This window comes from Amblyomma mixtum, chromosome 1, assembly GCF_055824585.1.
Source record: "Amblyomma mixtum isolate Tamu chromosome 1, ASM5582458v1, whole genome shotgun sequence".
Taxonomy (NCBI): Eukaryota; Metazoa; Arthropoda; class Arachnida; order Ixodida; family Ixodidae; genus Amblyomma; species Amblyomma mixtum.
In genome coordinates this window covers 3,101,512-3,129,327 of record NC_143012.1, presented here as the reverse complement: position 1 = coordinate 3,129,327, position 27,816 = coordinate 3,101,512, and the positions used below count along the sequence as shown (strand labels likewise).

The following is a 27,816-nucleotide window of genomic DNA, read 5'->3' as shown; positions in this document are numbered from 1 at the left end:
AGGCGCTCCCTTGGACTCCATGTTTTACTGCGCAACATTCTGATCGGCTCAAGATTTAGTCGGTTAAATTTGTCGCGCCACCTGTGGGGATAAAATTAAACTACTTACTAATATTAACGAGTTAATTAATTGAGCTAAATGCTCACGCATGAGCTCACTGGCGATACCTGCGTCGGCTAGTGTCCGGATTATGGCCACCGGAGGCGCTCGGGTTTTCGAAGTGCGGCTTTGCAACCTGGTGTGATCTAAAGAAAAACTGTTTCCTCCTCTCCTCGTTGGCGCGCCTTGTTCATTTTCTGGAGGCCTCCTCCAAGTCCCCGGCGTGTGTCTGCATGGCGGCTTCCACTCGCTCGCGGTCGACCACTCAGCTGCTGCGCCCCTCTCGCGGTAAGAGAACTTTTCTTTTGCCAGCTAACTCGGCCGTACGAAGCCTGACCTGTGCGCCAATCCGTCGATCACGCTTTTAGAAGGTGACACTTCGATGACCTCGCGGTAGATTCGATGGCGCGGTGCTTGTGCGCAGGTGTATCGGAGCTGTGCGTGTGTGCTGGCGGACGGTTTGCCGCGTGACAGTTTGCCGGGCTCCGCTGCGCACCGCACAAGGACTCGTGTGTTTGTAGTTTGTTGCACCTCTACGTACTCGCGTGCGCGCTCGGGCGCGTCCCTGAACAAGACAAATCATTTCTTTTCCGGTGCCAAATTGAAGGTAGTAGAGTTGCTCAGACGAGGACGCTCCTGGGAAATTAATGAACTGGCCAGCATGCGAGCGTGATTTCAGAATCACTAGCTATTTATTTATGCGGTGCATTCGGGTCGGGACTGGTGTCTCTCACGGTTTCTTGAATTTGTCGAATTCGACAAAAGTGTCGTTGTATGGTAATGAATGAAATGTCACTGCTCGCGCTGTTGAAGACGGGAACCCGTTTTCACTGCTGCTGTGCTGGTAGAGCGGATTTGGTGCACTGGGAGGCATTTGTATATTGTGTATTGCAAAGTTAGTACTAACCTTGCGTTTGTACTAAGCAGCTTTACGTACTTTTGGACTTCGTATGCTGCTACTTGTGCTTCAGGAAAGCCAAAAAGAAAGTTCCTTATTGGGAAGCGACCTCGCGCTTTGGGTAACCGAGAAAACTGTGATCGCATGAGGTGGAAGAGAATCAGCTGCACAACGGAGTGCGGATGCTCGATTGCTTTGTGCAAGGCGTCGTGTCTCAGGAAAAAAAAAAAAGGAAGCTGTTTCGTTAAAACCGATATTCCGTTGTAGCTGACGCTTATCTACAGAGCATGCTGGGAGATCGATATATGCTTTCGTTACATTGGTTACCCATTTGTGCACGGTCCTTTTGAAGACTTCGTTCACAAAATCTTAAAAGGCTTGCTTCGAGGCGTCTGTTATCGCTCTTTGATCCTACGCAGCACGTAGTTGTTGCAAGATGCTGGGAAATTGTCGTCGTTAACGTCCCTTCCACAGCGCGCCGCCGCGGTGGCTCAGTGGCTATGGTGCTCGGCTGCTGCCCCAAAAGAAGCGGGTTCGATCCCGGCCGCGGCGGCTGGAATTTCTTTGGAGGAGAAATTCTAGAGGCCCGTGTACTGTGCGATGTCAGTGCACGTTAAAGAACCCCAGGTGGTCGAAATTTCCGGAGCCCTTCACTACGGCGTCTCTCATAGCCTCAGTCGCTTTGGGACGTTAAACCCCATAAACCAAACCAAAACCTTCCACAGCGCTCTCGGGGTGTCAACGAAGGCTGTCACCTGACCCTACTGACAGAAAACAATGTTATCAGATGGGCAGGGAGAGGGTGCACTATGTAATGTACCACCACTGGGTCACGCGCGGTCCAGTGTGGCGCGGTCTGCGTAGGCGTGTGGAATGCGGTGTAAAGTTAGGTGTAACGTTAAGAGATCGGAAGCGGGCGGAGTGGGTGAGGTAACAAATGCGGGTTAATGACATCCTAGTTCAGATCGATAGGAAGAAGTGGCTTGGGCAGGGCATATGTAATGCGAAGGCAAGATAACGGCTGATCCTTAAGGGTAACGGAGTGGATTCCAAGAGAAGGCAAGCGTAGCAGGGGCGGCAGAAAGTTAGGTGGGCAGATGAGATTAAGAAGTTTGCGAGGATACGGTGGCCACAGCTGGCACAGTACAGCGGTTAATTGGAGAGACTTGGGAGAGGCATTTTCCCTGCAGTGCGCGTAGTCAGGCTAATAATGATGGTGATGATGTTGATGAAATACCAGTATTGGTCATGTGGCCCATGATGCTGCTGCTTTGCTCTTAGCGTTTTGCGTGCTTGTGGTTTCGCGTGTCTGGTTTTCTTTATTTTCTCTTTTCCTTTTCGAATGCCTGATTGTCGCGCTTGCTGTAGGCACAATGTGCGCATGTGCAGATCATTCAACCCACTTTTCCGTCACAGGTCATCTGCACAAGCAGCCTGGTCATATCAGATCGTCTCCTTGATTCGCGTCATGTCGCGGTTTTTTATGCTGTGCATTTTTTTCTTCCATAATGTTTGTCCCGCTCCTGCCTATAGGCCTTCTTGAAGGTTGACAGTAATTCTGAAGTAAAATAAATAAATTCAATGGATCCTCTACTTCCCCATCACCCACCCATGACCCACGCGCCAAGCTGGGCTGCTAACAACTGTGAGTATAAAGGAAAAAAATGGCTGGTGGTTAACTCTGGTTAACCAAATGGTGTTGCGAAAACAACGTGGCTTCTTTCAGTCTAGCCGACTCGTCGCTCTCCATAACGGCTCACCTCCCGCTACGCCGGACCGTATATGTAATGTACACAAACTGCGACACCTACTTTCCTCTACCGCGCATGCACACAACTGGCGAAGCGAGCGGCAGCGGCTCCGCGCGAAAGCAGCACTACGCCAGCCAGTTCGCCTCGTCGCGTAACGGCCGTGGCCGCACTCTGACCTCGAGCCGTTGCCTAGCAACCGCCGATGCAGGTGGCGCGCCAACAGCTGCGGCGGTTGCTAGGCAACGGCTCGAGGTGAGAGTGCGGCCACGGCCGTTACGCGACGAGGCGAACTGGCTGGCGTAGTGTTGCTTTCGCAACAGCATCAAACAAAAAAGGTCGACAGAAAAGGTACGCAAAGATTGGTTGGTTTATGTGGTTTAAAGGGCAACTCCGGCGATTTTTCGATGTGCATCGATTGAAATGAAATTTTAAGTCTGTATTCTTTATGATAGTCTGATGCCTCGTGTAAAATTTCGCACCTGAAACCGGCGTAGTTTTTCCGCAAGCGAATTTTAAAGACAAGCGCTCCTCGACGCGAGCTGACGCGAGCGGCACCCACTGATCGAGCAACTTCTACAGGCCACCCTGTTCTGTGACGTCACTGGCGGGGCGGCGTGTCAAGCTGGTTGGGCGCGCGCTGGCGCTGGCAGTGCAGGGGAAAACTGAAAATTGGTTTTGAGGAAAGTAAATGACGCAGTAATGGACACCCGAACCGCGACGTAAGGGTGGAGTGAAAGAAGAAAGAGGTCCGTAGTGGAGCTCTCGGGAATTATTTCGACCGCATGTGCAATTTCGCGCCATCTCAACGTGCCTCATGTATGTGTACGCCAGAGTGATAGGTCACGGCAACTTCTGTTGTGCTGTGGGGTGCACAAATTCTTGATCTGTGACAACGGGCGTGATCTAGTGTAGGTTTCCTAGCGATAAGAACCTTCGCGACAAGTTGGTGGGAGCAGTCCGCCGTGTAAACTGGTCTCCGAGGAAGCATTCCCGCTTGTGCTCGGAACATTTCGCGCCAGATTGCTATGAAGACAGCGTGTACTTCAAAGAGAGCTTTGGACTCGCTAAGGCTTTGTTCAACTGGTGCTTGAAGGCATATTCTGTGCCAACGTTATTCGAGTACAACCGTCTATCGCAGCGGCCAGCTGAACGAAGCGCGGCCGCCAAGAAGAAGCGGTATGTTGGATTGTAGAAATGTATCTGGCGTGAACTCATTTCCAAAAGCTCGCCGTCGAGATAAAGCTTCGCAGAGAGGACTGTTGGTGGTGCATGCCCCTGTAAGGACGTTGTGCACCGCCGCAACGTTCCGGCAGCAGATTCTTTCATCAGGCTGGGTCGGCCGGCAGTGGCCACACGAACAGCTATCGGCGGGAGCATATCATTAACTTTTGTTCTGACGACTCTGTCACAAATGCATGCACGAGAAATGACTCAAGTAATCACTTCTCCGAGTTCAGACCGTCTCCGTGCTGCAGGTGACGCGGCCTGTTGTGCGACTCGGCTGGCTCGCGCGGCTGTGGATCATACCTGAAAGGCGACTCGTCCAGTCCAAAATCGTCGAATGAGTCGTCTATTCTAAAGACTCGCTGGTCTCGGAAAAGCTGTCCTCCGCGCTTTCAGTCATGTTGGCAGCGCGGCTCAGGGTAGTTGTGATATCTTCGGGGACTTCACAGCGTGGCGAACCCGCTCGTGACGTTACAGTCAATACCGCACGAAGGCACCACCCCGGTTTCGGTTTTGCGGTTTCGGTTTCGAGTTTTGCGTTTTTTGCTGTTTAAAAATTATTTTACGGTTGCTTTTGAAAACCTTGTATCGTACACATTACAGGAGGTTCTTAGGAACACAAAACAGCCATTAACTTAAAATGGCTGAAAAATCGCCGGAGTTGCCCTTTAACGTCCAAAAGCGACTGAGGCTATGAGAGACGCCGTAGTGGAGGGCTCCGGAAATTTCGACCACCTGGGGTTCTTTAACGTGCACTGACATCGCACAGTACACGGGCCTCGAATTTCTCCTCCAAAGAAATTCAACCGCCGCGGCCGGGATCGAACCCGCGTCTTTCGGGCCAGCAGCCGAGCACCATAGCCACTGAGCCACCGCGGCGGCGGTGTGCAAAGAGAGAGGAACAACTTTATCGCCATAGAATGGCGGGATAGGTTGGCTGGTGTGGACCCCAGGTGGAGGCGACTTGCTGGGCCCATGAAACGAGTGCCTGGCCTTCGGAGGAGTTGGTTCCATCCCTCCTGGGGGGAGGGAGCTGCCAGTAAGGTCCGAGGGTGCGGGTTTCTCGCGCAATCCCAGAGGATGTGCGCCTGGGTGGCGATTTGTCCTGGGTAACAATTTTGGCAGGCGGGGTCGTATTCCCCGTCCGCGATGAATGATAGTCTAGAATGGCTAAGGATGGAGTGTGTCTGCAACCTGCGGAGCAAGGTGGCTTGCGCTCGATTTAACGTCTCGTCTCTCTGTGGAGGTTGGCGATTTCGGCAAAGGTCTGGGGAGCCTCGGCAAGAGCGCCTGGGTCCGTGGGGCCGGCCGCCCGGTTGGTTAGTCCTCGGGCTAGCCGGTCGACCCCTTCGTTTCCAGAGTTTCTCGCGTGGGCGGGTTCCCAGACCAGGTTGATCTTATGCTCGGGAGTGCAGCCGCGAAGTATGAGTGCAGCGGGGTGGCAGATAAAACCTACCGAGTAATTTTAGATCGCTCTTTTGGAGTCGATTAGGACTGTGTACCTACGTGGGTCAGTGATGGCCAGCGCGATGGCGGTGGTTTCTTCCGCCGCTCTGGGAGAGTATAGGCTCGTACCGTGGCGGTGATGACGAGAGTGGATTGTGGCGTGGTTGCACAAGCCACGTATGTGTTTGCATTTTGCCGTGCAGCGTCCATATATATTGCTGCGTGCTCGTCGGGGTGGCATCCAGTGCTTGGGCTTTGAAGAGCGTACGTTGTTGGGCTAGTCGGTCAATCATGGCAAATAAAAGGGGGTACTGTCAATTATGCCCGTGTCTCTTATTTTCCTTGGGCTTTGAGCTGGCGGCGCGTATCATGGCGGCCAGGCAGCATGTTTTTGGGGATTGGTTTGATGACAAGGCGGCTATGGACCCCTATCGGAATGGGAGCCGTGGGGTCGACGTCGCCTATGTGGGGTTGATGTTGAGACGATCAAGTATGAGCCGGAAGGTGTGTAAACGGCAACAAAAGGCTAACTTGAGGCTTAACGGGCGTCAAGGAACTGGTAATTAAGAAATGTTATTTCATTTGGGAATAACGTGAGGGATGGTGTCCTGACACAGGCTTGATTTTTCTGGCGAATGATGAAGGCTTCGCAGATTTCGTGTGCGCGCGTTGATATTTCTCCAAGATGCGTGTTCGGAGATAAAAGCAGTCTTGGCAACTGGCGCAGTATACAGCTATAGGCTGTTGTCGCTCCTGGAGAACTGGCGTCGTCGCTCGTCGTGTCATTCCTGCCGTTGGCGATTCGTACGAAGGACCAACCGGACGGCATATATGTATACCGGAGCATGCCAACAGACCGATTTCACGAGCAGTTGAGCTACGCCACCACTGCCGCGATGCACTCTGGGTGTTGTACTCCGTCGGTGCATGCATGGCGTGCGCGCGAGAAGCAGTCATGTTTGCGTTAGTTTACTTGCATGAATTCTGGATTTGTGGGATTAACCAGTCATGTGTTCCGACAGCTGCGTGAAGCAGATGGACATTGATTTTCCGTATTCTCGAAAAGAACCAACGGTCCCCAGTGTTTTGCACAGAAGCAGAGGCAGCTGAAGAAGCCCTCTTCGGCATATTCTAATCTGGCCCACTGAAAACCTGTTTTCTCACTGAACACACGCATTTGTCACAGTTCTGTTGAACAAGACGGCATAGATTGTTCGTACTGCTCAGATTTCTTGCTGCTGAGCCTTCTAGCGCTTTGTGAATATATTTATATGTTTAGAGTGAATTAAACAACCGCATTGTCATTATTAGGAAAGGAGAAATGGGCAAGAACATTCTATATGACATAGCTTGGATGCCTAGATGGATAGGGCAAAATGAGATAGCAAACAATATAAGCACTGTTTGAGAGCGCTCAAACACGTGCGCAGATATGGAGAGAAATGTTCTGCTGGAAAAAACGAGCACAAGTAATAAGCGAGTAATTGCTCATATTTTAACAGGAAGGTTCGCGTAACAAGCGCCGCGTTGCCGCCGACCAGCTGCGATTAGCACAGCACGACCCCTCGAAACTCCGTTGTGGCGGCTGTTTCCTTTTGCTGAGCGCAATAAATAACAAAACAACACTGCGGAAAGGAGGGTTGTCGTGCCGCGGCCGCTCGATCTCCCGTAGATCGTGCAGACGACGCCGCGGTGGACTGCATGATGACGCTTCCGGTTAACGCCTTTGTGAAATCTGTCTACTCTCTAGGAGCGGCAGCAGGCGGCTAAACGGAAGGGATGTAGTGCAACAGATCTGTACAGGTGTTCTTTGTGGACACTCGAGTCAAATTTGACAAGTCTGCGTGGACCCTATATTTTATAAATCATTTTTAAAACGATTAGGGCGACACCTCACCTCCCCTGACGTCAGGCTGCAGGCGAGCCTTCAACTTGACAAGCAAAGACAAATCGTATGACGCCACCCGGAGCGCTTACGACGAACTGTTCGATGCGAATATAGTCGGGAATACTGCCTTCACATTGAGGTCAGCCTCCAGTGATGGATATATGAGATGAATAAAATTACCTCAGGTTGCGGCGCTGGGCTTGACCGCTTGATGACGGCTCCGTATTTTCGCGACTTTTCCGCGCACAAAGAACGTAGAGGAATTACCTATCCGTCTGGCTTAGGTTAATATTAATATGATAGCATTTAGGCTGTCGTCTAGCAAAAAAATTTCCGGCTTCTCCGTAACGAAATTCCCTCATTGATCAATTCCCTCATTACCTATCAGGGTCACGTGACTCCAAATGACCAATCAGAGAGAACTGCTAAATTTGAAGTTCCCCACGAAATTTCCTGATTGCTCGAGCGAGGTGATGTGGCCTTGTGACTTCATCCAAAATCCTTACGAAATTTTCTGATTGGTCGAAGAGGCCACGTTACCTTGTGATGTCATCACGGCCTGCCCATCGTGGGAGGGGATCGTGAGTCAACTGCCCACCGTTGCCAATTTCAATGCAGTCACCAGCTGTACACCGTGCGCTGCCCGTATAGCCTTAACCTGAGCTCGGAAAGAGCAAGCTGGGTCTCACGAGCGCCACTGGTGGCTCTGTTTTAAACAGCCACTTGCCAGTAGGGTCATGAAGGGATTGAGAGGGAGGTGACGTATTCAGCACCGCCTGACCACCAGTGGAGCAATCATAGCGCACCGTTAAAGTTGAAAATGTGAGGGTCCCCTAAATTTGGACGTTGGCCCACACCCAAAAATTCCCAAGTTCCCCCTAAATTTTGGAAGCCCACCCCATAATATGGATTAATGTGGATTAGTAGGTCAGATTAGTATAATTCCATATGATAATGCAATGGAAGGTACTCAAACATTTTAGAAGTTGATGACTTAAGCTTACCATATCCCTTTCGGCCCTGGATTTTTTATTTCGGCCGTCGATTTTTTTGCTGCGCGTTTTTACAATGCCTAAGGCCCCATAACCACGCAGTAAAAATTTAAAGCTTGTGGTGCGAGTATTAATCGATTTACAGGTATGGTGTCAAAATCGGACATCAGGGCTCAATGGGTGTAAAATGCTAGTGGGACCGTTTTGGTAACCGCAACCGACAAGAAAGAAATTAAGGAAACAATTTCTTATTTTGCAGTATGGAGACCTATAAAGAAGTTTTTTTTGCCTTATAAGGGATAGATAATCTCGCAGTTTCCACAAAAAACTTCGCTCGCTCCTGTTTACCTTGCGTTTTGTATCATACCTCCGCTTTCTTGTTCCTGCCAGGTTTGTGTTCCAGCTTGTGTACTTCACGTCAACAGCTCACCTGTTCAAAACTTGTGTAGCCTTCCTGGAAGGCGACTATGGTCAAGATAAAGGCTTTCCTCGAATCTGTAACGCCCTCCTCTATCGAGCTTCAGGAAGCACTTCCGTAGCTGCCAGCGCGAAGGTCGGCAAATCTAAGTTCTAAGCTTGCGCGCCACACTGCATCTCGCTTGCGCTTGTTTTCAAACCAGCTGTTTGCTATAGAATAATTCATAAAGTGGAACATAATCTTGTCGTGTCTGTGTCTTGACCGAATGCTGTTCCCTACAGGTGACATGAAATTCCCTTTCATCCATAGGCTTATGAGTTCGGGATATCTCTCGGCCGGGGAGAAATCAGAAGCTGATTATCAGCACACCAAATGCGCTTTCTCAAGAAAACACAGCCTGCATTGATCCGAGCGTCGAGGGCGCGCCTCACGTGCTGCACGAGCGGCGGAGCGCGAGTTTCAGTGTAAATACTCCGGTTGCTTCTTGCAGCTCAGTGTCGATGCTCACAGCTCACGGGAGGAAAAGAGAGGTAAAAAAAAGGAATAAAAGCGCTAGGTCAGGCGTGCATTTGTTCTCGCTATTCCTTTGGTCCGGTTGCAGTTCGCCGACATCTGCATGGTCATTTCCAGGCTCAATCCGAATATTCACCATGTATAACTGCGAAAATTTCTATATTCCAATTCATCAAAAAGCAAATTTTAAGATTTTGTCCATTTTCTGTAATGAACATTCACGTCAGCAGTCCAAAAGGCCGTTATTATAGGTGCATCTGCTAAAATACTAGCAGATTCTATTCTACAAAGATGACCCTTCATCACTCAATGGCCACCGCTGGTAACCGTTGAGCCCTGATGGTGTCAAAATCGCACATGTCAAAAATGTGTTAAAACGCAGCGTCTACGCATTCAGTAATATTTCCGACGGGGATGAGAGCTTGGATAGGCGTTTCACACAACATATAAAAATCAGAGCGCAGAAGAGCGAATGGTTAGTGAGATAAAAATGAACAAATTTGCTACACCTCGGCTTCTTCACTCCATGCCTCCCGTGCTGCTACTTCTTCTTCCTTAGACCGCACAGCTCATTGGAAGTCTGTGAACAGCGATGTCGATAGCAGCAGGGATCCCTAAGGAACTACTGTATTAAAAATTAATTGCATTTTCTTCTGGTACTGAGACGTGAGCGTAATATTTGTGTTGTGGTGTCAATTGACACCGCCAGGGCCGAAAGGGATATAAGGGAAACGGAACCGGTTCCAACTGGAGTTTTGGAGGGAAAATCGCAAGAATAACATTGGACACTCAATGTAGACACGAGAGCAGGCAACCACCTAAATGCTATATCGCACTTTATTCTTTAAAAATGTGGTTAAGAAGGCCGGCCCCCAGGTTTTTTTTTTATTTAGTGTCCCTTAGTGGTATACCACGACTTTCCCTTCTACCTCCTCCTGTACTCCTCACAGTTAATCCCAAGGCGGCCCCTCTTTTTCTCTTCCTTCTTGCACTTGCTCCTTCATCCCTTCCCTGACGGCGCGATGAGGCATCCACCGAGACAACAACGTCGAAGGCATTTATGTATAAAGTTTACTTCGGCAAAGTGCGTCGTTGCATTCATAGTGAGTTGCGTCGTGAGTATAATCCGCGTAGTGCATCCCGGCTAGGAAGAATAAAAAGAAAGAGTTGTTTGATGAATGTACGCGTGCTGCTTTGTTCACTCACGGCTTTGGTACGTTCCCGATGACGGCAGAGCACACTGAACCTCGAAAGAACGAAACAGCGCAACCAAAACGAAGGACCAGGGAAAGGAAAGACACGCAAAGGAAAGAAAATAACTTTTCCTTTGTTCTTTCGAGATGCTATAAAAAGTGACCCACTACTCTATGTTGCCACGCTGAACCGTGTAAGTGTAAATGAAGAGGTGCTCGTGGGCGGGGCAGTTCAACAGAGGCCAGCAACAACAGCGGCGAACAGCATGGAACGGATTGGCAGAGGTTACCGGGGATGTTGCGGGTCGGTTTGGACCATCTCAAGTGGAACCTACGTGCGAGTGCGACGTCGTTGACGCGCCTGAATGATTCTTGCACAAGCCGGTGGTTACAGTGAGAACGTTCTGTAGATTACGTACAACTGTAGCTCCGATGAGGCTACGGAAAATTGTCTTTAACTGTTACGAGTTTACTTGCAGCTGCGTTCTCCCCCGTTATATGCTTATGCACAATGCATGGTTTTTCTCACTGTGGAGTTTGGAGGAACAACTTCAAACTTGTTTGGAGTTACTCCACGGTCTGACGAATGTGTGGTCCTTGGTGTACCGACTTGAACGTGCGGGATGTACGTCACGATGTCCTTGCGGGAGCAGGAGTGAAATCAGTCTGCACTGCGTAACGCCTGCACCTAAGTTCACTGGCTATTATTATAGGTAGTATCGACGATGTACAGGCGCGGACAAAAGTGAACGGAGCGCGCAACTGTCTTCGAATATTTTCCATGCGTCACCTAATTGAAATTTCCAGCAGTGGTGCGCGCATGCTGGTAGCGGAGGTTGATGGGCTTCCTTGTAGGCAAACAACGCTTCTTCATTAGCAATGGAGAAAGCGTGATTGCACTTCGAACGCAATAGCGTGCTCCGTTTACTTATGGCCGCGCCTGTACCAACCTTGTATCGACGCCGCTCTGTCTGCATGCGATGAGGATGCCGACAGCGTCGGCGAGGGTCCCGAGAAGCCTCGATACACGCATAGTGTAGTTGGAATCGTGGTCACGTGACCATGAACACAGCCTGCACAAAGCTGCACGAGAGCTGCGCTTACGCGGTATGCTGGTTATTTGGTTGGGATAGAGGTGCTATTTACGAAGGTTCCTACAATAGAGCTGCATAATGGTGAGAAAATTTAGAAGGGGAATTTCTTCGCTGATTACACTGTAAATAAATAGTCAGGAAATATAATAAAATGCATGACTTGTTTTTAAATTTTTCAGTATGAATACAAATATAGTGCCTTTTATTGTATTTCTCAACATATAAACGAGTATCATAGAAACATGTCTGTTCACAATACAAATGGCAATTTAAATGCAGTAGCAAAAGGTTAGGGGGGACTTTGGTTAGAGAGAGGGTATAAGGTTAGGTTATAGCTGAAGTGTGGTGTGATCATTGCAACAGTTGACCTCTTTGATGGATTCGGGCCCTAGCATAAACGTTGCGTGAACTACGCGAGGAGCTCTTCCTCGCACCTACACCCCCTCCCACCATACTCGTCAACTTCTACCCCCCCCCCCTCCCCCCAAACAAAATTCCCTCCTACCCCACCTTTTCGACTTCCTCCATACCATCACTTCCCCGCTCCTTGTGGCAGGCGACTTCAACGCACCACACACACAGCGGCGCTACAGAACCACACACAAAGCAGGACGCTTACTCCATAATCACATATACTCTCGACACTACTCCTTGCTGAATGACTTTTTACGCCCCACTAGACAGGGTTCCTCCTATCACAGAGACACCACACCCGACCTGACCTTCGCTCTACACATTCCTAAGAATAGAATATGCTTGGACAGGTTGGTTGTTCATTGTAACACAGTAATCATAGATAAGGAACAACGCAGGACAAAGACGAGACGGGACAAGCGCTAACTTTCAACACAGCGGATTTATTGCAGATCAGGAGCATATGTACACTACTGATACAGCAGATCGAAAGAAGAAGAAACAAACAAAATGTCACACGCCGTCATGCCATGAAATCGAGCTCTTCGATAATGCCACGGACGGTCTGCTCACGCATTGACCTCCTGCCCGCGCTATCTCACACGCTTCCTTGATTTCTCTGGTCAAGTCGTTATGGTGTCGATACAAAACGACTGTCTTGTCGAACAGGGGGTGGCAAGGTGGTACTGCGTCCCATTTTTTTGCAATGGGCCGCCAGATGGCCGTCTGTGGTGATGTTACCAACTTTATTGTTGTGCACTAGGAGGTGCACATTCAGACACGTGTATTGAGAGCCGACCGCATGAAAGTGGAATCCATCAGGGCGCACGTCTTGCGACAGCCATCCAAGTTCACCGGCAGGGTTTTTGGTAGCGTACGTTGCACAAGGGCAGGATAGCATCGCTCGACAACTATAGAGGCGATTAATGGGCGACAGTAGTTTGGATGGAATGCGCAAAATGTCATAATTTACGTCGCCGAGCTCTTTGACCAAGTAAAATCTGCGGATGTGTAGCGTGTATACATGCCTTCAAGAGAGAGAGTTTAATATTAAAACTTCATTTTCCACAAAGCGCGATAAGCGTGGAATTATTACGCATATTTTCTGTGTGCAGCCTGAATTCGTGCACAATTAACCGCCTATCCCCAGCCTTGTAAAGCGCTTTGCTTTCAAATGCCCAAAATAATTCCTTTTCAACTTTATCTCCAGGCGTCTTTTAAGAGACGTGACTTTGGTTCATTTGGAATTTTCTTTCGCCGATGAATTACCTACTACATCGCTCTTATTCACTTGTGTTTCCTTCCCTGCTTCTCCTTACTTCGCCTCAACCGCTCGGCGGCGGCGGGTTGCGTTGCGCGCTCTCACGCGGCGTTGAGTTTTTCAACCGCACTGCCAGGTGTCACCCTCTGTGGCGCTGGAGTGGAGGGTCTTGTATCGCGGGCCGGTGGCTTCTGCCAAGATGTCGACATGGACGCATTGTTGCACGTCTAGACATGGAGGCAAGGGACTCACGGAAGTAGAGGCGTTGCCGCTAAAGGTGAGACTTGAGAGAGAGAGAGAGAAAGAAAAGGGATTCACGAAACACAGCCGTCCTAAAAGACTCCCCGACTCTTCATGCCTCTTTATGGATGGAAATAAGCGAAAGGCATGGAAGTTTTTTTTTTTTTTTCATTTAGAATTCTTTTGTGTTCTCTGTATGTGGCAGTGAGCACTTTTGTTTGAAATTAAATATGTATCCGAATGGGCCGGACGACAGCAGCAGCGCACAGGGGGGGAGGGGGGAGGGGAGTTACTTTGAATGCCAGCGAGAGCTGTTGCGATAAGCGACGCTTGCAAGAATAAGCGCGCCTTGCTCCCGTTTTCCTGAGTTTCTTTTTTCAAGCACGAATTGCCCAATGCGGGGTTGGCCAAGTACACCTGGATTCACAGTTGGCACGGGCTTTGGATGCGAAAAACGCTGTTCGCGTCGCTTGCCGCGTCCAAGAAATCCGACGACGGAGCTTGAGACTTCCTGGCTGCGAAACCGTGTACCGAAAGAGTGGAGAGAGCTGGAAGCGCGGGCTCTTGTTTCGAACAGCGATACGGACGCGCGCTGTCAAGATTATTCCCACCTTCATGGGAGAAGACGTATGCGCCATTTGGCTTCGTGGGGGGGGGGGCTTAGCCAGCTCATTGTTGGAGAGGAGGGAGAAGCCGTTTCCATCAACGAGAAATTTCAAGCCGTGAAAAAGCCCATTTCTTCGACGAAGAAAGTAAAAAAAAAAAATTAATTGCGCCAAGAGCGCCTTAGATTTGAAAGCTGCCCTAACACCACAGCGCATGTGGGTAGATTTCACGCATGGCCTCTATAGAAATGACGATGTTACGGCTCGGACCTGGCCGCAGCGGGTACATGCGAATAACGTCACTTGGATAGTCAGCAAGTTTGTTTTTTCCTGACGGCAGATGCGGCAGGCGCTGAGTAGAGGTTAGAAGAGATGGAGTACGCCGTCGAGGCCGAGTTCCTGCGGGGCGGTGTCGCTGACGAGGCGGACACCGAGGAACCCAAGGCGTTCATCGGCTTCTGGCCGCGGGCGCTGGTTGACGACGCCCCGGACGTGGAACAGGGCCCGTGGGCATCGCTCCCGGACGTCCTGCTGGAGACCGTGTACAGCATGGTTCCCATCGCCGACCGGTACGCCATGTCGCAGGTAGGCCTTTGCTCCCTTGGGAGCGAGGTAACATGCCTGGTCGGCGCTCTATATAGTCCGGCAGCTACCGGTCGGTCACTCCAATCGCGACGCCCAACTCACGGGGCAGTTCACACGCAGTCGATGTAACTGCATGACGGCAACGTGAGCGTGCACTGCTGTCTCTGGTTTCAGAGACCGGAGCAAAGGCCTTTGCTCCGTGTGCAGTTTGGCGCAGAGGCATTGCACGTAAAATTCCGAAACTATGTATTAGAAACGGCCTAAACCTTAAAAAAAAAGCTAAAAAGAATGCACCTCGAGAAACAGAGCATGCCTGAGAAAAACAGATCTCCGTTGGCAGCACCCCTGCAGACCAGCACGGGCGCGCATACAGAGGCGAAGTGAAATCATTGCAGGGTGTAAGAAGGGGTAAAATAAGTAACAGTAAAACGCCATATATACGAACAAAGCACTAAAAAATAAAGTCAAACGAATTCAATGTTTTCTTCTGTTAATGTATTCTTAAGCCACGTTTTGGGAGTTGGCTTGCTGAAATGTGGCAGCTTCTCAGTGATAGTGACGGTATTTGGAACTGTGTGTGTTGCCTTCCGTAATTTTTCCTAGCCATGGGTGCTTCCCTGCAATGTGCACGGAAGAAGAACTCGGCCAAGGAGTTCGCGGTGCTGTAAAGTGTGTTGTTTTGGATGAGTTGCAAGGGACTGTAATTATCAGTGAATATTTTTTGGAGAGGATCTGTGGGTAAACATTGTGCCTACAATAGTTCTAATATACACCCAAGACTCGCTTCTGCGGAGTGATTAGCTGATGAAGGGTTTTATGCGTGGTTGCTCCCCAGATACGCGAGCAATAAGACATCCTTTAATAGAAAAGTGTGTAGCATATATAGTGAAGTTTTCAGCTGTAGTGGAATCACTGGGCTTAGTTTACTGCAGAGATAACATACCGCCCTGTTTAACTCAGTTAGAAACGCTGTGAGCTAAATTTACGTTCACAGGACAGAAGCGGTCAGCCCTTGTGACCATAATACGGAAAACCTGCTGCAAAGTCAGGGACAAAGACAGAGACCGGGCCATTGGGGAAGGTGTCGCGTGCCTCAACAAATCGCTGAGTACCGCCACTCAGTATAGCCCCGCCAAGTTTATGAAGTCGTCTGACCCTGCAGTCAGACAGGAGGCTGACAAAGAAGGCGGTTTTTTGTTGTCATGCCGAGTGGTGTATACCTTCGAGGAGAAAGCCATCAAGAAAAAAAAGAGGCCAGTCAACTTGAACCGCACGAAACAAAAACGTGCCGCACTCAAACTGCTCGCAGGGAGGAATCACTGCTGTCAAGGAAGGGACGCCCACTACGCGCCGTTTTGTCGGATGGGGATGCGAGTTGCACTTCTGTCATCTCTCCTTTCCCCTGTGAGCGCCAATTTAGTGCGCAGCGTTTCTAAAAGATCAAGCACCAACTAGCCCACACGAAAGTCTTACTTCACTCAGCTGCCAGTTTCGACCTGCCAACAATCTCTGACTAGTTGTCGTGAAAGCACCCGCCTAAAACTGTCTGAATGTTTACTGGAAAAAAGTTATGTCACTCTCGGTGGTCATTGGCTTACTAATCGGGCGTATTTTGTCCTCCTGGTATTCAGCCGCAAATTCCTCTTGTTAAGCCAGCCGGAAAGGAGTTTCAAGCAATGATTAACATCGTTTTGAAGCTTGGTCAGTGGGCTCACAAAGCAACTTAAAATCGACAGCGCCCATAGATACTTCCGCCCCTTTCGGAGAGGGCCCTTCTGACCGCGATACTTGCGCCCCTTCCTGAGCACTCGGGTATCCCGCAGTCCACCGGCAGAACGATAAAAGTCCGAAAATAGACCTCCGCTGGAACACCTTTCTTTACTTTAGCACACGGCGACGTTTGTTGATTGACATCTACATATCGGTATACCGGTCAGATAAGTTGTGAAGGGACACAACGTAAATTAAGAACGGGACAGAAGGGAACAGACGTGTAGCAGCAGCAGCAGCAGCGGCCTGACGCCGCAGTTTGTCGCCCCCAAAGAGTATGAGGCCGGCACGATGAAGGAAATGATTGATTTACTCATACTTTTTAGGTGCGACACACACACGAACGCTGACTAGCAAATGGATGTATCGATAGAGCGAGCGCAGAAGTACACGGTAAGAGGCTTGCGCACAAGCAGAAAACGTCATCAAGGAAAGCTCGTCATTCAGGAATTAAGATACGCCAACTCGAGGCGGGACAGCGAGGCTGAAGGCGTACATGATGCCCGCCTACGAGCGGTAGCACAAGCTTTAAAGATTTCCCTTCATGATCATCATCATTCATTAATGCGAAAACATTTCTAGGCTATGTCGGCGAGGTCGTGTCACCAAAACGTGTCCACAAAACGTGCCCGAAGCCGTTGTGACGTTCTCAGGAGAGAAACTAATGGTTGTGATCGATAGAGGATGGTGGGAAGATGCTGCGCAAAAAAAATTATGTCGTTAGGATGATTAGCAAATTAATTCTACACAAAAATGTCGAAAAGACGACGCAATAGCGCGGACGTCGATATAGTGAGTGGACGGGGATACACCCGTGGATGGCAAAATAGTAGAAAAATAGGCAAAGAAGTGAAAATAAAGTTTGAAATGAACTGAATTGTATTTGATGAATGATAACTAATCGAACAAAATGTTTAATTGATATGGATTAATTAGTTAATTAGTTTAGTTTAGTTTTAGTTTATTAGTGTTTAACGTCCCAAAACAACTCAGGCTATGAGGGACGCCGCAGTGAAGGGCTCCGGAAATTTGGACCACCTGGGGTTCTTTAACGTGCACTGACATCGCACAGTACACGGGCCTCTAGAATTTCGCCTCCATCGAAATTCGGCAGCCGCATCCGGGATTGAACCCGCGTCTTTCGGGTCAGCAGCCGAGCGCCGTAACCACTGAGCCACCGCGGCGGGTAATTAGCTAATTATTTATCAGCAAAAAAACATTGGACGGTTGAATAGGCTGGACGGGGATATAGTAAGTGGGAGAAAAACAACCAGGTGCCAAGTTTGAAAAACCAAAATGGTTGATTGAGATAAAAGAAGGTATAATCAGAGTAAATGAATCGATCTTTAATTAAAGCATAAGATAATTACGCTAATTCAGTAGTTTGATAAAAAGAGGCAAAGAGAGGCGGCGAGTGCCGAGGAGGCGTCAATGCTTTCGCATTCTCCCAATGTGGTGTGCCGCAGTGATCTCTAGTTTTTTATACATAAGGAGGAAACGACAAAGTAAATGCAATGCAAAGAGAATTAGACAATGCTAATAAAATACGATACAGTGTAATGTGATACAATAAATACAGTGTGAATGCTAGAATACGATGCTCGTCAATGCAGAGTGGCAGATAGGCTGCAGGGGAAAAAGAAAATTTTACCACACAAAGCACTGGGTTGGCGACGGATATTCAATGATTTATTCGCCAAAAAGGTCGATTAATGCCTGTCGTGCTTGTTGGCAATGTCCGGTAGCTGGTTCCAGTTTTCTATTGCAGTTGGTACGAAAAAAAGATTTATTTAACGCTATTGTTGATCCGTGCTAACGCCGAAGGCTCAGGGAATTTAAAGAGGCGACGTGATGTTCTAATGGGGGCTAGAAATAATGTCTCACGGAGGGCAAGAAAGTTCTCACATAATTTGTGAAAGAGGCATAGCGTAGATAGTCGGATGGCTGGTTGGTCTCGTCAGATGCCCGTCGATGGCGACAAATAACGATGGCACGTTGGTCGATGATCGTATACGCGGTTAGCAGTAGGAAGGGCACTTCGCGTCTTCGGCCGGCGACACGTTGCCGGTTGGGACAGCAGTTCCAACTTTTTGAGAGACAAAATTGATTTATTGAATACGAGACCAAAATACAAGTACGAAGAGAAAAGGCTGTTTAAAGGAGCGCTGTACAAAAGCGGCCGAGTCTGGGGCTCGGCGCACTCCTTTTCGCTGTTTGTTAGTAGCGGGTCTTAATCCCTTCGATAATTGGGCGGTGTTTTAGTAAATCAGCTCTCGCACAATTTCTACCAATACCGGTGCAGTGGCACTGTACATACAAGTGGGCGGAGCCCAGTGCTCGCCAGAGCCCGACTCAGCGGACCGCGCACTTTTCCTGGAACATGCCACCTATCGAGGCGCCAGCAAAGCGCTTAGCTCCACCGCTTAGCTCGACAGTCGGGTGGTTTCAGAAGTCGCCCACCTTATTGACCCCCTCCCCCCACTTGGGAGCTCATCGCTTTTCAATGTAAAACGGTCGTCGGCCCTTTGCGACCCTGACAAGTTACTGCCGAAAGGGGGGAAAGGAGCTACTGGCGCCGTAGGCTTCTAGCTTAACCGCAGTGTTGCGTTCTTTCGGCGGTGCTGAAGTGGTTCAAGGTTAAGCGTTATTTGATCCCGCTAATACTGTTATTTCTATCATAATTTGATGTGATGTATACCGGCTGCGCGGTTCTAAGGTGCCAAGTATATAGGCTTGATGAGGGTTCCACATATATCAGATGCATGTTCAAGCTTTGTGCGGGTTTCATATGCTAACTATCGAACAGTCGGAGGGGCCAGGTACAGCGATCTTCTGGTGAGGCCGAGTGGTTTAGGCGCACTGGCTGCTAATTCCAGTATTGCTCTGACCGGGTTGGTTCGCTCGAGGTACCGGTAGGACTGGACTTTCGTTGGGGTGTTTGGTTGCAAGGAATGGGCGCAACTGAGGTTAGATTGTTTTCGAGTCACCTGCGTGCACTGGCACTTTGAGTTGTTCAGTTGCATAAGCCAATCTGAGCACCACCGTTCGATTATGTTCGAATCGTTCTGGAGCGATAATTGATCCCTGTTGCGGCGATAGAGGATGAAATCATCTGCAAAGAGGCGAATAGTGGACGATATAAGGAAAGATCAGTGATGAAGATGAGTAAGAAAAGAGGGCCAAGAACTGACCTTTGGCTTAGGCTTATTGGCTTATTGGAGGTTAACGTCTCAAAGCGACTATGGCTATGAGGGGTGCACCAGAAATTACTTTAGTAGCGCGTGAAGATTCATTGTCCATTCCTGAAAACCATCTCTTTAAGAAAACAGTGTGTCCATGTTAAAATGAGAGGGTCGATGGACAGTCTGGACAATTTGGACATGAGATGGTGATGAGGTACGCGATCAAAAGCCTTAGAAAAATCTAAAAAAAGATATGTCGGTTTGGAATGAAGAGTCCATATTTAGGTGAAGGATGACGCACCGATCAAAAGGTGGCAAGCACTCTTCGCAGCTTTTGTAGTGAAGCGCCAGGATGCTGTTGGGACGAATCTCTGAAGCGGTCATTTATGCATTGCCCCGTTTGCCCAACATATGAGGCGCCGCACGAAAAGGGCACTTGCTACGTGCGCTGCTTTTCGGGTTTATTTCGGTAGGCTTGAGGTACCACGACACATGTTTCAATAATGTTACTTTATGCTTTTAGATGTTTCGCACGTGTTTATATTCTTTCACATCCCGAGAAGCCCGCCTTTTCATCGGCCGATTTCACCCTGTTTTCATTGATTGTTCAGCCGTATTCACGCACCTGTTTTCTCGCGGTTCGCGTTTAACTGATTCTGTTTTTTTTTTCGTGTTTCTTGTTTTTTGGTTCATTTCTGTCGGTAGTAGAAGACGGCACATGGACGTTTTGACTTCGACTGCATCACGTGAAACAAAATATGTCTACAAATACCCCCCTTGTTTTTCAGTAAAGCGCAGTTGAAAGTAAGCGCTTCCCTGTCTGTTCTCGTCTGCGTTATAGCTGCTTCAGTTGGTGGTGGCATGGTCTTCAATTGGCCCCAACGGTGCCGTCTTTCGTCGTTGACACTCAGTACATGTTTCCATGCGACGCCGGTTGTGACCAGTATCTTGAATGCGGCGGGTGAACCCGAGCCGGGGCTGGTTCGTCGTGCTAATTAGCCTACAGAATTTCTTCTCGTAGGCTGTTCGGCACGACGAGGAGGTACGCGGACTTGTTGGGGGCCAAGTTCTTCACGAGGATGCTATTTTTTAGGCACAGAGACGTTAAGCCGCGCTTGAACGCTGCTGGAGGTGAAGAAGCCTTGCCTTCCGGATAGGCAACCAAAACCAACTACAACGATCTGTAAAAATGTGGAAGGAGTTGCGCGTGGCGGCGATAAATCGAGATAAGTCTGGGCGCGTCTCGCATCACAAACGAAACGGCAAAGCCGCGTGCCGGCGGCTCTGAACGTGAACTGGCAAACAGTGCAAATATTCGCGGCGGCATAAACAACCCTGCATATAGCCTTCACACATCACGAGAAAGCATTTAACTCGGTTGAAACCTCAGCCGTCATGCGTATAACCAGGGTGCAGAAGAGACATATGTAGTGAAAAATGTCTGCACAGTCACGATAGTCGTATAAATAAAGGTGTCAGGCAGCGAGGAACTATCTGTATACAAAAGGTTCACTGCATGTGCAGTCAGCGAACTGAATTTGGAAGATCTGGAGACAGAAGGCTATGGAGAATACCGTGTCAATCTTCGATTTGCTTATGGCATTGCCTTGCTAAGTAACTAACGAGACGAATTACAAACCATGATGTAGAACCTAGAGAGGCAAAGCAGAACGGTGAGTCTGAAAATTAATATGAAGAAGTCTAAAGTAACGTTCAGGAGTCTCGGAAGGGAAGCACCGGAAATGGTAAGAGTGACCACAGGCAGTGGAATATCAAGGAGAATAAGAACGAGATGAAGGCAAGTACTCTCATCATGAACTGCAGTCTACCCCTCAAGAGGAAAGTATATGACAGCTGTACTTAACGGCGCTACAATGCCCCCTGGGTCACGGTGTGAACTTGGAGACAGGGCAAGGGAGCGTTGAGAATCCAGTGGGCGGATGAGACGGGGATAAGGCGCAGATGGGTTGTTCGCGTACACGCAGGTGTGCCGCAACTGGTACCGTGTATTCTACTCGCCCCAAGTGTGGTCCGTGTTCATCCTCGACGACCGGACCATGACGCGGCGCAAGTTCAACTACTACATGGGCTACCAGCACCTGCTGGACCATTACCGGACGCAGATCTGCGTGCACAAGATCGGCCGGCACATCCGGCACCTGCTCATTCCTGCCATGTCCAACTTCTTCAACCTGTACGAGTTCATGGTGATCATGGCGTACTTTGGTGAGCGAAACAACGCGCTGGGCCACCTGCGACGCTTCGACTTCACCTTCGGCTGCCACCTGCTCGGCTCCTCCGAAGGTCAGCGGCCGCAGGACAGCGTGTTCGGCACGGGCGGTAAGCTGCTCGAGTCGCTGAAGCGTCTCATGTGCTGCTTCACGGGTCTGCGCCACCTCGCCCTCACGGACCTGCTCCTGGAGCCGCACGAGGCCAAGTTTCTGCTCGACGACGTGGCCGAGATCTGCATGACCACGCTGCGCACGCTGAGGCTCATCAACTGCTCCAAGGAGCCGTACCCGTTCCTGCACGCCGGCGTGTTCCTCAACCTGACCGCCCTGTACATCTCGCCGCAGCACCTGGACGACGACCTGGTGACCCTGCTCAGTTACACGGCTCTCCGGGACCTGCACCTCATCCAGACGACGTACACGGAGATGGGGCTGCGCGTGTCGCCCCGCGTCTGGAGGGAATGCAGGAGGGCTGCGCCGAGGCTCCGGGTGCACCTTTCGGTCGAGGGCACCGCAGCCAAGGAGGTGAGCTGGCATGCTGTGCGACGTTATGAAGGAATTTCTTTCTGTGGTTGGACAGCTTTAAATCTGCGTGCTTTCCAAGTAAAAGAAATAAATATTGGAGAAACAAATACCTTAACCGTGTTATATATACTTGGAATTTCAGCGCCTTGCCTTGCTGGAGCCACCTTTTCTGCGAATGGCATTAGTATACCCAGCTTGTAATGGTTTTCATAGCATGGAGCTAAGAAGTTTGCCACAAAGCATGCTCCCCTTGCTGATGTCAGGTCGTCCAAAGAAAACCTTTTCTTTGTTCGCAGCTCATATGGCAAGAATATGCACCAGTGCATTCCGTAATCTACAAGACTCCGTATAACCAAGTTGGCCCAGAGTCTGCTCTGACGGCTGCCACGTATTACCCCGAAGATCTGAGGATATACGCCTTCCTTGGGTTGCCAAGATTCCACATGGCCAAGCGCTTTGTCGACAGACCAGACTCTGCACTGGTAAGTGTCGTCCATTTCGTTCCCGGCACGGGCAGTGAAGGGGTCTCATTCTGAAGCATCGTGCAGGCGTCTTTTCAAAGTGCATTGTATGAAACCGCCGTAGTCGGACACGACTCATGCACGAAGCGGCAGATGACTCTCAACGGAGGCCCTTCTAGCTGTGGCGTCGACCCGTCGTCAAGGTCGCCATATTTCGCTTTCCATCTGCGATGCACTTGCAAGATGTTAGAACGCGGCGTCATAGCAGCCTCTTTTGGGGCCATTGGCCGCTTCGCTCTGCAGTTGTCTCTTGTTGCGAGTACAAAAGACACCGAAAGTACATATATACGCGGGAAATATTCCAACATGTTGCAATGTAGGAAAATAATGTTCATGTGAACCTGCTGGGATAAGGGAGATAAAGAGATGGGGAGGGCTACCTTGACGGTAAGGCTATTAGGAAGCAGCGATAAGGGCTTCGTTCGCTATGCACTAATGGAAAGGAATAACAAATGATTATGTGATTGGGGCTCGTGATTGGGGGATCGTGCAGTCGACCGACGGAAGCTCCGAGCCACCAGCGTGCAATTAAAGTGACGCGCCCGGAGCGGAGCTCATCACCAGACATCATGCTGCTTTGTCCAGTATTTGACGCACTTTCTCGCTGCACCGAAACTGCGTGCGCTCTTCCTCATCTTTTTTAATCCCTCAAACAAACAAAAGCAGTTGGAGTTGTACGCGAGTAATTACGGCAATAATAGTTAAAGGTCATGCAGTGGACTCGGTTTGTGATGGCGATGTTGAGGTGCGAAAAAGCGTTTAGTTCGTGGAGTCTATGGACTTGATGCGCAGGATGCTGTCCGGAGAACAGTGCGCTTTGGCAGCTGCTAGCGCTCAAGGCCGCCTGCACGGTTGCGCCGACGCCCGGCTTACTGTGTTGGCAGCACTACTAGCCACCGTCCGCGATGTCAGAGTGGCCAGCGTCGCGATAACCGCGCTGTTTTAGTTTTAGCTCCCAACATCCTCAGAGGCAGTTCGAGTCCGGGACTCGCCGGTGGAACAGCTAGCTGGATCCTGGAAGCTTCGCCCACCAGGTGTCCCACATCCTTTGCGAGCCTCGTCCCCCGGCCTCCATGAAGCGCCCGGCTGGCGCCTATCGTTTTTTTCGGAGGTGCAATACTCCGCTCCGGGCCGCCCTGTTCCTTGTGAACCCTCGCCAAATAGGCTGGGGCAAACCATTTCCTCAACTTCTGCGTAAATCGAAAACTGGTGCTCCTTTTCTGGCGTTCCCTCACCTTATTTTTATGTCCCTTTCTCAGGAGTCAGGCCTGGGGCCGTATTCTGGAACTTTTTTTTAGCAAGCGGCGACCAGTAACAGCAGAAAAAGAAACCAAATAAAGCTTGATACAGTTTTTCCCCCATGGACGTTTTATCGCTGCTGTTGTCCCAGGACCCGCATGGAATGCAGTCAGTATGCCGAGTCTCCGGGCTGTATATTTTCGCCTTAGCAAGTTGCCTACGCACCTCTTCGCTCGCAGGTGCTGCTCTGCCGCTCGTGCCAGCGACTGGAGACGCTCGTGGTTCGCGAGCGCATCTCGACGGCCACCGTGCTGCTGCTGGCCTACCACGGCCGCTCGCTGCGGCGCTTCATCGTGCGCGGCAACGCGGTGATCAAGAAGTGCGACTGGCCCCGCAACCCGGACTGGAGCGACGAGTTCTACGCGTGGCTCCGGCACACGTCCCAGTCGTACGACGCGGTGTGCCAGGAGGTGTCGCAGATGCTGGGCTTCCCCTGGGCGCCCCTCACGGACAAGCAGTTCAAGGCCATCGTCATGCACGGCACCGGGGGCAAGGATTTCTACCCGGTGTCGCCGCAGTCGTCCGTGGGCGAGTTCCGCTTCCAGGCCGCCGAACACCGGCTCTCCTTCTCCTCGAGTGGCTCCTTTTCGCCCATCTGAGGGCGTCGGCTGTGATTCGTCCGCTCGCTGTCTGGGACTGCACAAGCTGTGAAATGTTTGCCTCATTTTTTTTGTCGCCTTTATAGGTGCAAAGCGTCCCATGAAAGCCTTGGACCCCGTTCTTTTGTTTCCGAGCTTGAGCACCTTTTTTGCCATTACCGTGCTTCAAAAGAGACAGGAAAAAAGAAACAATGCAAGAGCATGAAAAAACCAAACATACGAACCAGAAATAGCCTGGATGGATGAATGTAGTTCAATGATTCGTCTACTTAATTCATGGACTGCTTCTCCCTCTTCATGACACACGAGCATGCACGCACCAGCTTTAGCATGCCCGTAGTGTCACTGACGACAGAAAGCTGCTGTTAGTCAACTGCCTTAGACATGGCGCCCCATGGGCGGGCGCCTGTCGTAGCAATGCTGAAACTGGAGTGGAATCCCGAAGAAAAGGCAGCTTTTTTGAAATATGGTTCAGGGTCACTTTTACCTACCATTGATATCATGTGATGTGTTTTGAGTAGCGCAGATGGACACGCGTGCTCTGTTGTTCTTTCAGCGTATCTACGCTGCAGAATTCCACTTAACACAGGAAGTGACAGACCTTCCGTTGATCGCATTTCCCAAGCAATTTTTCTTGCAGCTTGCTTGTGCCAATTGTGTTGTTAGGCTCTCAGTGCGTCATAGTTTTTTATTCTGGTTTGCGCTTTTTTTTTACTGCATTTGCGGCAGTTTTTTTTCTTCTGCGAGGTGTGTACTGAATTGTTTGCATGATTCTTAGATTTGTTAGTAAATGGCGCGGCAGCGAATACTTTAATTTTGCGTTCTTCTGTCCTGCCTCCTCAGCATCAGTTCAGTTAAGCAAGGTTCGTAACATTTTCACAGCGTCTTTCTCTGGCCTGACCACTGTTACTTCCTTGTTTTAAAAATGTGACGCTGGCTTGTGGAGCAATGGCTTCAGACTTTGCGATTAGTAGCCCAACAAAAGTGCAGAGGCAGCTTTTCACCATTACTCTTGCCTTTATTGCTGGAGGTACTTTTGCAGCCTATTTGATGAGCGTATTTTTCTACGGTCACCATTTGGACGTTTGAAGAATAAACTGTCGCCTGTGTCCTGTTGCTCACTGATGAGCTGGAACAAATACGTTCACCTACATTTCTCATGCAGCGGCATAATCGTCAATGTAAGAGTCGAAAATTTGTGTTCTATATAGTCGCGCCAACACGCCAGGAGTTATTTTAGCGGGAACACTTGCCTCTGAATTAACGCCATGAAGCAGAGTTCTCGCTCCAAATTAAGGCACTGGTCTCTGGGTGGCAAACGTAGAAAATGGGCGCCTAAGCATTGAATACTATTTCGAACAGCCTCGTGAGCTGAGTGCCATGATTTCGTGTGGACTGTGGGGTGCGTGCAGCCGGCGGCGAAGATGAGTCTCCGTGCGTCACTTGTACGCAACCCGTGTCCCATGGAGTTGCAGCCACGGAGGGTTCGGGCGAAATCGGCAAGGCTCGTTAGAAATTTGTCAGCACAAAATAGAAGGCACTGCGCAAAACTACTACTACCTAAAGGTAGGGTGTACTTCTTCTAGTACACCCTAGTAATAGTAAGAAACTCTATGATGGATGGTGGCTGGATGGTGAGCACCGCACCACCTTGCCTAGCATAGATAGATAGATACAGAGAGGGGAGAAAGGCAGGGATGTTAACCAGAAAGATTTCCGGCTGGCTACCCTGCACCGGGAAAGGGAATGAGGGGATTAAATGCCTAGCGTAGAGTTCCTCACTATTACCTAGATAGAAATCTGGCGGCGCTGCACTTCAGCTACCATGGACGCTCAAAGCATAGGGTGAGCTACCTGGTGCGGGTCACTAGGATTTTTTTGAGAACACAAAGTGGCACTTATAAGCTGTTTTATTCCAAAAAACGCTGTTCTCCGTGTGTGCGCGCATACGAGCTGCTTCAGAGAAGAGCTGTCAAATGGCGCGCCTTGCGCGCAGACGACTTAGGCTTGAACGTAGTGCGCAAACGCCATAGTAGCAAAACACAACAGCACACGACGCCAATAAAAGGTTTCTTTTTTCCGAAATGCCATAAAAAACTTCTTAAAACGTTTAAGCAACAGCATTTCTTAAAAACATATTTGTGTTTATAAGTGCGTCTGTTAAGCACGAAATATTAGTTTCTGTAGTGTTCAATACTTGGTCAAAAGGAGAGCTAGCCATCTATTATTTTGGACAAACTTTGCATTTACATGCTTTTCTGCTCGTTTGTTGCAATTTATAGACAGATTATTGAATGCTAAGGTATTCTTGATTATCGAACAGCGTTTATTTTTGCATTACTATCTGGCCAAAAGTTGTCGTTCTGCAGTCGGTAGCTCATCGGCTCATGTAAGTAGCGAAAAGCTTTGAACTTTCCGGCACTTGTCCTCTCCTAGCGCGCCGCACTGGAGTCCCAAAGGGCTCTAGTAGGGCGGGCGCGAGACGGGGCCTCGTCGTGCGGTGTCCCGGACAAAGGATACCGACCATGCCGCAGGGTTTTTTTTTTTTACCCTCAAGCTCTCTTTGATTATTAAAGTTTTTCACCACCACCACCGCCGGGTAATCGAGCCTCTCATTGGCTGAGGCGCCATGGTCACGTGTTAGCGCGCTTTTTGGCTCCGCAGCAGACGCCGGCGCCATTGCCGGGACTTCATTTCGCAACACAGCTTTGGCGGGAGCGTTTTCCCATCTTTATATTCTAGTTCACTATACCCATCTTTGATGGTGTCTACGCGCAGCGGCGACGCCGAGCTTTTGTTGCGCTTGCGGGTGCAACAGCCGAGGAGGCAGTGGTAAAGGTTTTTCGTCATTCCGTCCGCAAAAAGCAATGCGGCTCGCCGAAAGGTTTGGCTGCATAGGATCGGCCGGGAAAGCATCGATAATGAGCTGGATCCCTGTCTTTACGATGCGAGTGCCGCTCTTCAGTTGTCAGTCGCGTTTTTTTTTTTTCCCGGAGGATTTGTTGTGAAGCGCGAGCGACTGCAGTCTTTCTTCGCACTTAATGCCGTCTGGCATGATTGTCGATGGA

At 49.8% G+C, this 27,816-nt stretch overlaps 1 protein-coding gene across 2 annotated transcripts; it reads left to right on the top strand.

Annotated features, from left to right (window-relative positions):
• Window positions 1-204: 204 nt before the first annotated feature.
• LOC149365262 (uncharacterized) lies at window positions 205-25,857 on the top strand. 2 transcript variants are annotated; one of them, XM_089541427.1, is made up of 5 exons: window positions 206-387; window positions 14,377-14,621; window positions 21,559-22,329; window positions 22,626-22,811; window positions 24,329-25,857. In XM_089541427.1, exons 2-5 carry the CDS (start codon window positions 14,409-14,411, stop codon window positions 24,746-24,748), a joined length of 1,590 nt encoding a protein of 529 aa, XP_089397553.1. In that variant the 5' UTR covers window positions 206-387; window positions 14,377-14,408; the 3' UTR covers window positions 24,749-25,857. The 2 variants fall into 2 exon arrangements, with proteins under 2 accessions (XP_089397559.1, XP_089397553.1); XM_089541433.1 differs by lacking the exon at window positions 14,377-14,621 and having other exon boundaries at window positions 205-387.
• Window positions 25,858-27,816: the final 1,959 nt, after the last annotated feature.